Below are 15,054 nucleotides of genomic sequence, written 5' to 3'. Positions count from 1 at the left end.
AACGGAGGTGAGTGAGCTTGATATTCCCCACTAAGAATCAAGACGGGGTCTTTATCTCATTTGTGATTCATGCGGTCTAATTAAATTTGGGATTTCCGTGGACCTTCCCCAGGCTGAGATGGTGGGGTTGATTCATTCCATCACGTTGCTCTGGCTTCGCTGAGATGGCCTGTAATTCCCCGCGCCCACCAAATCAAATACGCCTTTTCTGCAATATTACTTTTTCACAGCGGAATTCATGGGATTTATATATATATACAATAATTTATCGGCAGCACGCGCCATTTCATTTGGATCGCATGCTAAGTAGGCTGACAAGAGGAATGATAATTAGCGGTCAAAAGCAGCCTGTAGACGTACTAAACCAGAGCAGAGTCTATAAAATATAACCGAAGCAGTGTTTATGAGCGAGCGAGAACGGAACAGGAGTTCAGCCCTGCTAATTAACTTTTGTGTGATATTAAACTCAATCTCACTGGGAGCTAATATTTGACTTTTGATTTGTTCAAAAAATGTTTGCGTCCACATTAGTTTTTCTGGTTGTTTGGTGAAACATTGGAATGAGTCTGCTTGCACAGGTAATAAGTTGTTTCTAGTCTTACACATCTGCAGGTTTTCCTAGGTGACGCATGCAAGAAATGGACTTACCGAATGTAGCTTTTGGTATAAACCACATGCGTTGCAGACGTAGCCTCCGTTAGCGTTTTTCCTCCACAACGACGTCTTGGTGGTCAAACAGTTTGCGCAGAAAACTCCGCTGCCACGCCGCCGCTGCAGAGAGACAGAGGAAGGGTTAGAGAAGGAGAAAATTGAAGAAATGGAAGAAAAAAAACAACAACAACCAATCGTGACGGAGATTGTGTCAGGTTAGAAAAGAGGGGATGATAAAAGATCTTAAGTTTTGACTCCTTTATTATTTTCATGCCACTCAAAAACAATAGAGAGAAAGGGAAAGGGAAGAAGAACAGATTGGCTCAGCGGCAGAGAGATGGTGGGCTCTCATTTATCACACCTAATGGGAAACTGTTTTGAGAACACGGTTTCCTTTCCGCACAGATTTTCTCAGTATATCAAACAAGGTTAATAAAACTTCCAAAATATATATCGGCGGAAGGGAAGCGATCCGGCGGAGCCCGATACGTTGTTTGTGTTTTAAATGCGAGTAAGTGAGTCTCTCAGACTCAACATGGACTCCTCTCAGCGCCATCCGAGATACAGCGGTAATTTAGTTGAGTACTTCTTTAGAGACGTTGGAAGGAATGAGTTATGCTTTCACCTTGTTGCATAAAGTGTTTCGGTGTTTATCTTCAACTGCAGCGAGTACTTTACCGGCGAGTGTTTGACTTTTACTGTATTGGTGTGCGCACACTCGTGTACACACACACACACACACACACCTCTGCGGCTCGTGAAGCGCTGGTGCATAGAAAAGTAGTGTGTGCAAGGAAGGGTGGGAGGTGAAAAGGCCAATCGTCGTGGCAACGTGCTCCATCACAGTAATGAGCCAATCACAACGTTTCTCCATCCCATTAAGCCTCTGGCCCCATTCAACACCTTTATGACCCTGAGAGGACAGCATACCTCATCTTTCTCCACCACCAATGTCTGTTTTTCTCTCCCTGCCATTCTATTCACATTTCTTTTCCTTCTTAGAGTTTATATCCCATCGGTTTTTTTTTTTTCTCTCTCACCGAAGTCATTTCTCGCATACGTAATGCGAGCGCTGCCATACTGTACATGTGTGCCGGTGTGTATGGCGCGCTAAAACACACACACACACACACAGCTCACTGTTTTCTCTCCTATTCCAGTCAGGCTCTTCCTCTCCCTCTCTCCACCGTGGATTTTTGTCCACTGGGATCTCCTCGCGCCGGCGTCTTGTTGTTTTTATGTTGATGACAGCACTGAGAGCTTAGCATGGCTTTTTTTTTATTTATTTTTTTTTCTTTGTCTCAGGCTGAGAGCACCCAAGCGCCAGAAGTTAAAAACATTTCAACTTTTCACAAAAGAACGTCACACTTCAATCAGGCTTTCTGTCGTCTCGAGGCTACAGACGGAGCCGCGACCGGCGCTTCCACTGAGCATTTGTTTTGTGCTGCCAGCTAAAAAGCAGCGGGGCCCGGTGGGCACCGGCGGCGCCACTCACTCGACTGCCGCAGTCAAACACACCACCACGACGATCACAGCAAAATTAACCACTTCGCGCGCCGCTGATAACACACACAGGCCACACAGCGACGTGAACGCGTACGCCCTCGGCAAATACATCTGAAGAGCGCGATCTGTCCACTCGAAAGATCGAGCGCTTGTGGAGCTCTTGAAAAAGAAATTTAGTTATTGTATTAAAACACATTTTAGAATCGGAATTATTTTCCACACACTGAAAATTAGCTTCAGCGATTCAAATTGCTGTTACCATTAATATCATCATGTTAGAAAATGTAAGAAAGTTCGACGATTCACAAAAAACTGAGGGCCTGGTGGAATGTAATACGCTTCAACCGCTGGTCGTATTTACATGTTCAATGCTGTGTATGTAATCAGTTGTTATCATACCATAATTTATTCAAATGTTTATTCTCGGTGTTCAAATTTGTTGCATTGTTTTGCCACACAGAGAAACTCAGTTGTTCCACTGATCACGATTTTTTAACACATTTGTACAACACTGTACATATGTGATTTGTCTCCCAGCTGTAATTTCATAAATGTACATTTATGATGACATCCTTTAAGAGCTTTGTATCAGGGATGAGAATCAAGTTTCAGATTGTTTAAAGGTTTCATAGCAACATTAGGGGACTGATTATGGAGACCTGCGTCTCTCAGTTATGCTACAATAAAAAACATCCTGCTTCAAATAACGCTGCGTGTAAAAACACCTGGGCTCGTATCGCAAGCCTTTAAGGTACATGTGTTTTCAACCATCTGACATCAGATAGCGGGACACTAACATGACCAGATCCACCTCTGTGTGTGTGTGTGTGTGTGTGTGTGTGTGTGTGTGTGTGTGTGTGTGTGTGTGTGTGTGTGTGTGTGTTAGAGCGATCTGTACACCATACGGCCGCCACATGTAGAGAGACAGGGCCAGGTGATTGATTGATGTACACTTCCTGTGTGTGTGTGTGTGTGTGTGTGTGTGTGTGTGTGTGTGTGTGTGTGTGTGTGTGAGTGAGTGTGTGTGTTGCAATGTGGGGCAGCTGTGGGGCCATATGTGAGTGATTTGGGTGCTCGGAGGGAAACTGAATTCTGATGACAGACGCACTGTTTGGCTTGCAATACTAGACACACGTGCACGCACGTACACACACACACACACACACGTACACACACACAGACACATATCTTCGGTTCCACTGGCTAATGAAGGTGAGCTCGATTTGGATCCGAGGCCAAGAAAAGTGTGTGTGTGTGTGTGTGTGTGTGTGTGTGTGTGTGTGTGTGTGTGTGTGTGTGTGTGTGTTGGACACTAAAAAGACCCGTCACAATGACAGCAGCGTGTCTGTGTGTGTTGGGGTGAAGTTCAAGTGTCAATTACACAGGAAAGAGCAGATAGGCCCCCTCACCTTCCAGTATACCCATGTGCACACTCCACGCACGCACATATACACGCACATATACACGCACACACGCACACACACACACATATGCACCTATTTGACTCATAATCTGCAACTTCCTCTTCAATCTTCAGCTGGTTGGCCTGACATATGGGGGAATTAGCAATTAAACGAGTAGCAACACGCACACGCGTCCACATGCACTCAAACGCTGCAGCACGGTATAAAAAGTTCCACCTGTGCATGTCTGTCTGGGTGTCTGGGGCCGAATGTTTCTGTGTTTGTTCGCATTCGTATTGGCGTGTGTGTGTGAATCAGTGCATGTTTTTTGTTTTTTTTTTCCCTGATGGATTGCTAATACCTGGCCTCTCCCACTCACCTCAGCCGGGAGAAAAGGGCTGCCGGTAATTAGAGCTCGGGGTCTTAATGACATCTATTTATCTGCGGCCCATGGTGGCGTTCAATCAGCACGGCCGACGACGCCCTCTGACACGCGCACGCTCGCAAAGACAAAGGCGCGCTCATAGCGCCGGCGCAGGAAATTAAACTCCATCATGCTTCCACCGATAAAGTCCAAAACAACAAGCAAACTTTCAACCTGACCAAGACCCAAAGTTAACTTTAGCAAGCAAAAGAACGCTCTGAGATATTTCTGCAGCTAACAAGGGTCCATATAATATAGAACTAATAAAACCATACTCATGTGAAATGTTTGGCTTGTGAACCTATAAAGACAGTTAAAACAAATACATCAGATAATTGAATCTCCTGAGGAAAAGGATGAGGATAAACAACGGTGGTACGATAAAGAGAAAAAGAAAAAACACTGGGAAGTTGACAATATTTGAAGATTTTATCCGTCTCATGATGCTCGTGAAAAAGCGAGCAGAAATTAAGAGTGCAATCTGCTCAGGGTACGGCTGCATATAAAACAGCATTTATTGGTTTAATAACTTTCACAATCAGTTTTCGGTCGGCCTCTTTGCTCTAACGCACGAGCAGCTCGAGCAGAAAGCCTCTTTTCTCTCTTGCGGCATTAGATTTAATGCAAGAATGCATAAACCAGACGACATGACCTGACTGCTGTTTGCCTGGGAAAAAAAAAAAAAGAAAAAAAAAAGCTCCATTTGATCATTACATGTATCATGACCAGCGGCAGTGCTCTAATTTAAGATTTGTCTAAAGACTTTTATGAGTCGGCACTGTCATGCCAACTTTCCATTAGACGGGTTAAAATAATTGCTTTTCTTTAGATTCCGGCAGAACTTTTCTGTGACTTTGTTGTGACTCCGCTCATAAAGTAAAGTCATAAATTACAACTTCATTTTGGAGAAGCTGATGTTTATTTAACATCAGACATATGGTGGAACCGCACAGTGGCTGAACACTTCAGATGTGGCCTGGAGTCCAGTCTGAAATTCTCCTGAAGCCATAAATTTACAGATGCTATACCAACTGTTTACATTGCATGGTCCTTAAGATCTTTATGGAAGAGCTGGCCTGGACGGATTAGCGTCCAACGGTTTCGGCCCTTTAGCAATAATGAGTTCTTTACATGTTTTTAGCATCTGCAACCAATGAGCGGTAACATCTATCCATCTGACCCCGAGCGCTGCGGCTTCACTTGGGATAACTGACTTGCCTGATTTCAGAAATACCTTCGATCCATTTTTAAGAAGACTATCTCAGTTTCTGTCCTGTTTCATATATTTAAAGTGTGGTAAAATAAAACTAAGCACCCCAAATTTCCCAGCAACGTCCTGAAGCCTTAAAGCTACGTGGAGGAACAGAGAGACGTAGGGAGGGGGATGGAGAGCGAGGGAGGGCGAGCGAGGAAGAGAAGAAAAGAAAAAGATTGAGGCGCCCTGCGGTCTAAAATAAATTAAAAAAAAAAAAAGAGGGCTTTCTAAACAAAGTCTTTCAAAATGAAATTACATTTAATTCACTTACTGAGTAAGTCAGTCCTGCTTTTAACACACGGAGACACACACACCCGAAGAGATGCATTCGCATGCGCACGCATTGATACACACACTGAGCTGCATTAAATCAGCGATTATTTAATCAAGCTAGAAGACTAGCTGGAGGAATTAACTAAATTCCATACTGCCAAGACCAATATCCTATACACTGGATCAGATAAATACACACATCCCGCCACACATGCGGGAGGAGAGCAAAAATAGACCTGTGCATACAAATCCAGGGAATGATTCAGGTAAAGATCGCTCAAGTGATCCTACTTCCTTTCTTTTGTACACACACACACACACACACACACATATACACACACAAAGCACGGGAGTGCTGCATGGGAAAGCGTCCCCTGGGACGCGTCCATGAGAGACCCCCCCCCCCCCCCTGCATGTGCTGCTAACCATGTATGAAATCTGTGGGAATGATTTGCATAAAGCTGCAGACGTCGGTGTGATTTCTTCCTCCCAGACTTGCTGCATACATTGAAATGACTTCCTTTGAAGGGAGCCTGAATTTAAATTCAATTACACTAATCAAAGCACCGCAGTGGTCGTCATTTTCATTGTTACAGTGAGAACGGCAACAGTTGGAAATCTGATCTTGGGGGTTTGCATGTTCTCACTGTGCATGTGTGTTAATATATACCCAGACATGCCTGCTAGGTCTACTGGTAACTTAATATATACCCGTATGTTTATCTGTGTTTGACCTGTGATAGCCTGGTGACCTGTGCAGGCTGGAATCTGTCCCAGTCTCCTCCAAGACCCTAAATTGGATAAAGCGGCACAGAACATTGATTGGATTGGAGTTTCTGCTGGAATTACTTCCCTAAACATACAGCGATGCTGAACATGAAGAGAAATCCAACATCTTTATTGACAGTATACACTGGATTCAGCCATTTTTTTAAAATATAGTTGTATATTGTTGTATGTTGCAAAACAACACTTTTGCTGCAGCGTCCTCGCAACAGATATAAAATATCAAAAATATTGAGCTTTGTTTACAGAGAGAAGGAGGAGCAACTCCATCAGATACAGAACTTGCTCAGAAATATTCCAATCAGCTAAGTGGTGTCAAAAATGGACGTCGAGCAGCGTCTCAGGGGATGAGAGGCAACTCCGAGTCACGTCTAAAAGAGGGAAACAAGGCCAAAATCTGCGAGATAGCAGCATTTCAGGATGGATGACTGCAGAAAAGTCCTATTTACTGATGAATCCGAGTTGAATGTGTTGGCAGTAATGGAAGAATGTGTGTCTGGAGACAAACGTGAGAGGAAATGATGTGGCAGCGTTTCAAAAGCGAGATGAAAATAAAATACGGTGGAGATTGTTCATGTCGGGGATGTTTTGTCACCCTGAACATGTCTCACTACAGTCCAACGCTTACACAGCACTTATTAAAGCAAAAGTTACCCATAATGCAAGGAGACCAATATTTGTACTAAAACTGATCCTTATATAAATGTTAGTAACATAAATGAAGTGTTAAATTGGAACAGAATAATCAGTTTTTTCATTCATCCAAGTTTCCAACTCTTTAATCCAATTGTTCTTTAAGAATCCACACAAATGGCACAAAGCCAGCTCAAGAGATTTAACATTATTAATGTTTTGGAGTAAGAGACAAAAGCACGACTATCAATCTGTGCTTTAGAGGAAAAGTTGAAAAGCTCAACCTTGCCGCTTCTCGAGCAGAAAGAAAAGCATTTTATATATTTTAAAAAAGAGACTGTTCACAATTGCAACTTCCTGATAATTATATGCTGAGGTGACATTAACAGAGAGGATGGCAACTTTTGAGAGAGAGAAAAAAAAAAAAAACGCTGATAAGAAAAGGAGGGCAAGATGTGGCTTGATATGATTATACACCTATATGTCTTATGCCTGAATGTCACTTTGATCTTAAATCTTTCTATCAAAGCCTTGAAAATAAATCCCATGAACACAAAAAATATATATCTATTTGATATATATCAAATTTAATTCATCCCCCTTCATCCTTCAGGGGGTTGCCACATTGGATCATCCCCAATATGAAACCACCTTTAGCTTTATCTCCATCACAACAGCTGGACCTCTGATCAGCTCGTCTGGCCACACCCGATGAAAGCCTGAGCACGGTCATCTTCAATACCAAACACAGGAATGTTTGGCAAATTCAATAACAGTAAGAAAACCAAAAAAATAAGGCATAATTGTTGAAAACCCACTAAGCTCACTGCCTAAATCCACCTATAGAAGCGTAAGCTGAATATCAATGTCAGCGACTGAAAAATATACCCTACATAAAAAAAAGTGAGCTATTAAAATACCACCGTGACGAACTAATGAGAAAGACTCGCAACAGATGCAAACAAATGCATTTTCCAAACACAATGATTTCTTCCCAATTTGTCTGGAGCGTGACCTTAAACCTAAGCAGACAGCCGGTTACTCTGCTTTATCAGTCCTCGGACTCCCAGCTTCATCAGTGTTTTCCAGACTCTTGATAGACCGCAGTGACACAACTTACAGGAGACAAAATGTCAGGGTGGGAAAAAAAAAAAAAGACGAAGATAGAAGAGGTAGAGCAGGGAGTAAACCTGTTAGCGGACAGTTTATAAGCAGAGGTTGGCAGTTCGGAGGACCTACAGAGTGAAATCCGTCCTCCGACATTAGAAATGCAGAGTGAGGAGCGGCGGAGGGGCGTTAAGATGCTTGTGTAATAATTTACTGCGATATTACTGGCAGGGGCGCCCGTTATTCTAAATTAATACAGTCCGTTCACGGTAATGGGAGTGTTTGAGGCGATACTCTGAATAGTTTTCATTAAAACGCTACAGCTCCCTGGTCAGGCCGTACAAGCAACGCTCTACAAGTGAAAGCGAGTGAGGCGCACTTCTGCCAAAAAGATCCAGCCCAGCAACCCCTTCATCCCTCCTGCCTGAGACCTCGACGTGACGGCATCGGCAGCCGGAAGGCGATGATCGCCCGGCTGACTGGTGTTGATGGAGACTGTTATAATGATGATGAAGCTAATTTGCCTGAAACTCTGTCAGCACCTTCTACTGGTGACTTTCACTTGTTAAGTCCAAGTCTTCTGCTTTCATGAAAGACGCTTTCCAGAGCTATTTGAGAACCAATAACCCGCTGAGAACAAAAGAAGGCTGAAACATATATTCGGTATGCTGGGACTGCGATAATGGGAGCACGGAGATACGGATGAATCTGCTCTATAAATATGAAAAAAAAGAAAAAAGAAAGAAAACAATGGCGGTCTCTGCACAGCGGAGGTAGCTGGATAAGGGAGCGGAAGACACGACAACCCAGATCCTTTGTTAATAACACACAACAACAGGCGTACATGCACATTTGGGCTCCGTGTGACAGTGAAATAAAAGGTGTCATCCTCCACAACAGGCCTCTTATCGTGCGTGCGTGCGTGTGTGTGTGTGTGTGTGTGTGAATTTGCACAGAAGGGAAAGGAAGTCAACCACAGAATGACAGCTGCGCGTCCAAAAGAGCAGCCGAAGAGAACACCGGAGCACGATGACATCATCATGACACACACGCACACCCACACACACACACACACATACATACCTCCACATACTCACACACCTCCCAGACCCTCTCTCACACACACACACACACACACACACACACGCTCAGTCACTCCACTGGCCACACACTGCGGCCCACTTCCCTCCTTTTATTCTTTCGCACTTTCCAATCGCTCCTTTCCGGCCCCCTTCCTCTCTTCCTGCCTTGCTCCTTTTCATCCCTTCTGTGTGAAGTTAAGACAGTCGGCGCTGCGCGTTTGCGGCACAACAGCGAGGGGTTTCTGTCCAGCACACACACAGCGTTGGACACAAAACAAAAACAGGCCCATTTAAGTAAAATCTCATTACCATGGATCTACAATCACACCAGCATCGACTCCACAGTTATGTGTTGTGAGGAGGAGAGAGAGAGAGAGAGAGAGAGAGAGAGAGAGAGAGAGAGAGAGAGAGAGAGAGAGAGAGATCTAATTTTGATAAACACCCTAAATGCATGCAGACTCTGAGTACATACACACACTCGAGGGTCTACACATGCATGTTTTTCTGTGTTTACGCCCGACACACAGGTACATGAGCTCATGCTATCAAGAATCTCATTTTATAAACCTATCACTTTGAGATAGTGCGAGATACTCTGAGTATTTTCTTACCCTGGGTAATAGAATAGCAGCCGTGCTGATTGAATCTTGTGCCGCGGTGATAGGGGCAGATAGAATTTCTTTTTCATATCACTAACTCAAAACAGAGCCCGATTCTTTATTTTTCTTGCTGCTTACTTGTAAAATATTCCATATTGTGCCACCTCTTCAGGCACATGAATAAAAATAAATTACCCAATCGAAGGAGGGAAATGAAAAACCTGCATTTTGGGAAACTTGCATTAAACTGAGGTCGCAACCTGCAATAAGGAGTAAACAAGTGGAGATGGCTTTATTTTAAATACAAAGCATTTCGTTTTGTTTCCCGTGGTCTATTATCGACGTGTTTTATCAGGCTCTTTGTCGTTATTGTTCTTTTTTCACAAAGTTCCATCTGCAACACACAGGTTAGAAGTTATTTAGCTTTTTTGAAATTGTATTTTCCAACCTAAAAATAGATCTTTTCTTAGTGAGACCCACGTCACACTGACCAGTAAAGAAGCATGAGAAGGCCCTGCAGGTTGACAATAACACACATTCCTCCACCATGAATAAACACACACACACACACACACACAGCCCAAGGAAGAGGAAAAGCGAGCGAGGAAAAGAGAGAAAGAGAGAGAGAGTTATTATAAAGTGCATCCTTAATACCTGTGGTTGTATCCAGTGGTATTAAGTGTCTTATTAGCTCTCGTAAACTCTTTATTATGTATCTGAGAAAGGTTCAGTGGGCTGATTCCCACACAACGCAGACCCACACGTCCCATTCAGGTGCTGCGATCTAACTTGGCGTGGCAGCGAAACGGCCAACGTGAAGTGGTGAATGAACATGGAAACTCTGCCTGTTATAATTCTGACATTAAAACTGAAATAGGTGCCACTGAAGTGAAATGGACGCCCTCTCAGAGTGAATTTATGAGCGACTGAGGAATGAAATCCTGTTTTCAGGATTTGCATCTGCTGCATTTATGAGAAACATCTATCTTCAATTTAAAATGTTTAATTTCTACAACAGGCGCCCAGATACAAGTGTGGAAATAAAACAAGACAAATCTTGAGTCCATCTGGTTACTTTTAACTTACAAACCTTGTCTGGATTTAAGGATTTAGCGTGCAAATCTTAGATTATGCATTTATCAAGGCCAAATTCTAACATCAAGATATGCTGAATGAATAGTTTTGGGACTTTCGTTGTGATTGAGTTTACAACAGTCCAGCATGGCTCCATGCTGAATTATGAAATGTAATCCAATGCATCTTTGGCCCGTCTTACAGGTTTGTAATGCGATATGAATCATTTTCTTCTCTTTTCAGGCTGAGAAATCACTGATTATATGAGCATCACAACTGTGAAGACTCTTATTTCCCATGTGAACTGTTTAGCTGAGACACAAACCATCAAAGAATGAAATAAAAAAAAAAAAAAACATTTCTCCATCTTTTATTCCGTCCTCTGGGGTCATTGTTCATTTATCTCTTGATCTGTGCTGCAAAAATGTCAAAAGCCATATTCTTTGAATATTTCCACATTGTATTCCTTTTACTGGGCTGTAAAACAATAGCTGTGGTTACATGAAACAAAAATCATCAGATTACATGCCGATCCAATTTAACTTGCGTAATGTAAACAGCTCTGATGTGATATTGGACTGAAACGACAGTCAGACTGGAGGAGCTGGTGTAAACATGTTTACGATCTGATCAGACTCCATGTCTAGCACATCGGGTTTGCTTCTCGCTGTTGGAGGTTTTGGTTTGGCTTTCATGCTTTGCGAAAAATGAAGAAGCTAACTTTCACTGCAGCATCCCCGATCTCCTGGCTTTGAGTCCCGTTTCCATCTGCTGCTCATTTCTTCAGTGGCTTCTAACCCGAATCACGCAGAGCGACCCCCAGTGGAGAAACGAGGAATTACAAAATCTATTTGTTTCGCTGAAAAGTAGGGTCGGCGTCATGTGTGAAGACATGAAAAGCTTGACTCAGACTTCACACTGTTAATCCTCACACCGAAACTGTGTTTTCCCATTTCCCATATGTTCAGTTAGCGACGCTGAAAACAGCTGTGGCGCTAATTGCTCAGTAGTTTAAACAAAGCGAAGATGTGTAATGATACACACAGAACAGCCATACGTCTTCTTCCCCAAAGCATGTAGCTCAGGCGTTAGTTTCCCTAATTGATGAGGGAGAGAAAGAGAAACCAGGAGAGAAAAGAGGGAAGCACAAACTAGAAGGAAAAGGAGAGAGAGTGAGGGAGGAAGTGTAATCCGGACTAAACTGCATAAAGGGAGAGTATGACACCTCCGAACGACCTCCCTCCAAATGACTTTATCTTCCCAATTAGCCCGCGCAAAGGGAAGAGGGAAAGAAAGCGGAGGAGGTTGGGGTGGAGAGGAGAGAACCGTGAATTGACAAAGACCGGGACACTTTCATATCCTTGTCATTTTCGGCATTGGTAATTTCTCTCCGCTAAGCTCTCCAAGACAGGTTTCAATTTATGTAGCAGCACAGAAGAATGAAAAAAATTTGCACTTTTACTATTACTTTTTTTTTTCATTATTCATGTTCCGTTTTTCTGCTGTTGAACTCGGCTGTACATCCACCTGGCCACCTGCCGCCATGTCTCCTCTGTGGGCTGTCGATACATGTATTGACAAATGATACAGCTATAGTGCTCACGGCCTGAGGAAGAGAAAACATGGAGAGAAATAGAAGACTGTGAGAGCAGGAGGAGGCTGGAGGGTTCAGGTCTTCAGCGGAGTGGAACAGTTTCAGAGACTTTCTCAGTCTCAGTCCAGTGGTAAATTGGGTGTGTGTGTTTTTTTTTCTTCCCTTCCGTGTGTGTGTGTGTGTGAATGTGTGTGTGTGTGTGTCAGTGTCAGAGGCCGCGGTTGTGGGAAATGAGCAACACTGAGTGGGCACAGGGGTCAAGGTGAAACACCGAGCGGAGGAGGACATGTGAAAGCACACGGACAAACACTCCCGCACACACACACACACACACACACACACACACGCACACACCCACGGGCGGATCCACACACGATTGTGTCAGTTTGAGTGTTAAATTCAGTAAGATGGACTTCACAGCATCAACGCACATGCACACCTGTACTCTCTCTCACACACACACACACACACACACACACACACACACACACACACACACACACACACACACACACACACACACACACACACACACACACACACACACACACACACACACACACACACACACACACACACACACACACACACACACACACACACACACACACACACACACACACACACACACACACACACACACACACACACACACACACACAGAGAAAGATCCAGGTAGTAAATTATGAGGTGGGCAACAAGACTGCAACTTTCTTCAAACTGTTGCTCAGCTTGCTTGAAAAGTTTTCACAACGATCCAATTACGCTTGTGCATAAATCAGAGGAAAAAAAACCAAACAAACAAAAAAAAAAACAACAGGTATTAATGACTCCGTAACTGATATTTATCGCAGTGGTTGCCCTATAAAATCACAACATCTTGCGAGAATGCAAAACTTTATATGTATATTGATTCAGGAGAGACAAAAAGGATGCTGTGCGGATGATTATATACAGTCCAACGTCGCAGACGATGAATAAATCGAAGCAAAAAGGGACGAATGATGAAGCCAATCAGCCGGTTATGGCACACTCATAAAAGTCCAAAGGCCAGCGAGCAAACAAATAAACAATACTTCCACAGTATAATGAGAGCCAAAACAAATTTCAAATGTGAGTACACGAAAAAAAAGAAGTGTTTAAAAGAAGATGATGAAATCCCATCTCAATGTTTGGACTACAGAACCGATAGAAGCGTGGCCAAAAACATTGAAAATAACATTTTCCCCCCATTATGTCCCGTCTTTTCAGTTTGTCTTGGTTTCCGTCTGCTCCATCTTCATCTACCCACCTGCTTTTCATTTTGCATTCAGTCACTTGTGGAGGCAATTCACACCGAGAGCAGCGCCACCGGAGCTAAAAAGTACCCGATATTAATGAAATACTGTGACCTTTCACCATCATTACCGTGGAACTGACAGCGCTGCAGCGTTTCTTTATGCGAGCCTCAATATGAGGCAACTGTCAGCAACCCTTCAGCAGACTGCGGAGAGCTGTTGACTGTACGCTGACCCCGTCCCTCGACGGTGTCAGTGATGGAGAAGGCACGGTGTTGAATAGGTGCTGCTTTGTATGGTCCGTCTGATTTAGAGGGGCGGCGAGGTCTGCACAATGCTCGGGATAAGCTTATATTATTATTTATGGGGAGGGATTCAGGCTGGGTGAAGGCAGAACACTTGTTACAGAGAGAAAGAGACAGGCAGCTCTGCAAATGCTCATAATCTTAGTGCTTTCGTAGGAAAGCACACACACCGAGATATCGTGCAGCATGCTCACACCGATCCCACGAGAAGACGCTCCGATTTAAAAGTGAATTTATGTTTGCACTTTAAATCAATGTTTGTATCAAGACTGCATTCAGCTTGTTTGTGGGTCTGAATAGGAATACTATCTGTCTTCAACAAAGATGATCACAAAAACAAAATGCTGGGGGGGGGGGGGGAGATTAGAAGCAACTTGGATTTCTACAATAACCACTCTAATTTCTTACAATTTATCTTAAAAGTACAGTGTAAATTATTTGTGATGCTACCTTAATGTTATCAGGCTCAGGCTACAGTGATAGCCACTGAGAATAACATGGATAAACTGAACAATAAAAAGAACAAAGGCTGAAGATCTTGATAACTTTTAACTAAATGAGAGTCGGATCAAGGGAAGGAGGGATGTAACGTTGCCTCCAACATGATTTCTTGCATTGGTGCATGAATGAGAGTGAAGCTTGGAAACGTTGTTTTCTACTTTTTTTTTTTTGCTGCATAACATTCTGTGTTTTGTAAAAGAGTCCATAACAACCACAGTGTGTCAAAGGTCAAAGTGTAAAAAGGCCAGAAAAAGTCAGAGTTCACCAAGATCAGAAGAATCTCTTCGTTGGACAAACACTCGCCTTTTGAACTGCTGAACATGGAGAAAATCGTGCACAACGTATCCATCTGCGTGCGACTGAATTGGTGTGTTTCTTCATCGCTTCACATTTCAAATGAGTTCCGTCTCTGCGAGTGTGTTTGGGTGTTACTTAAGTGGAACGACCGGCTCCGGGTCCGTTTGACATTTTAGACCTAGACATGCCCTCAGGGTGGAGTTCGAGGCTGAAACATCAATATCTGAATTACTCTGACCTCCCCTCCACCCATCCTCCACTCATCCCGATCTGTTTTTCAAAGTCCT

At 43.4% G+C, this 15,054-nt stretch overlaps 1 protein-coding gene across 4 annotated transcripts in view; it reads right to left on the bottom strand.

The window, feature by feature from the left end:
• Positions 1-15,054, bottom strand: part of trps1 (trichorhinophalangeal syndrome I) — a 109,123-nt gene that overhangs the window by 8,784 nt on the left and 85,285 nt on the right. For all 4 annotated transcript variants that reach the window (XM_030120303.1, XM_030120302.1, XM_030120305.1 and 1 more), the window contains exon 10: positions 649-771. In XM_030120303.1, the coding sequence (XP_029976163.1) occupies positions 649-771 (123 nt within the window). The remainder of the gene's footprint in view (positions 1-648; positions 772-15,054) is intronic.

The sequence above is a fragment of the Salarias fasciatus genome, chromosome 22, assembly GCF_902148845.1.
Source record: "Salarias fasciatus chromosome 22, fSalaFa1.1, whole genome shotgun sequence".
Classification (NCBI taxonomy): Eukaryota; Metazoa; Chordata; class Actinopteri; order Blenniiformes; family Blenniidae; genus Salarias; species Salarias fasciatus.
Note: the sequence above shows the minus strand (reverse complement) of the source record. Positions and strands in the feature narration are given on the sequence as shown.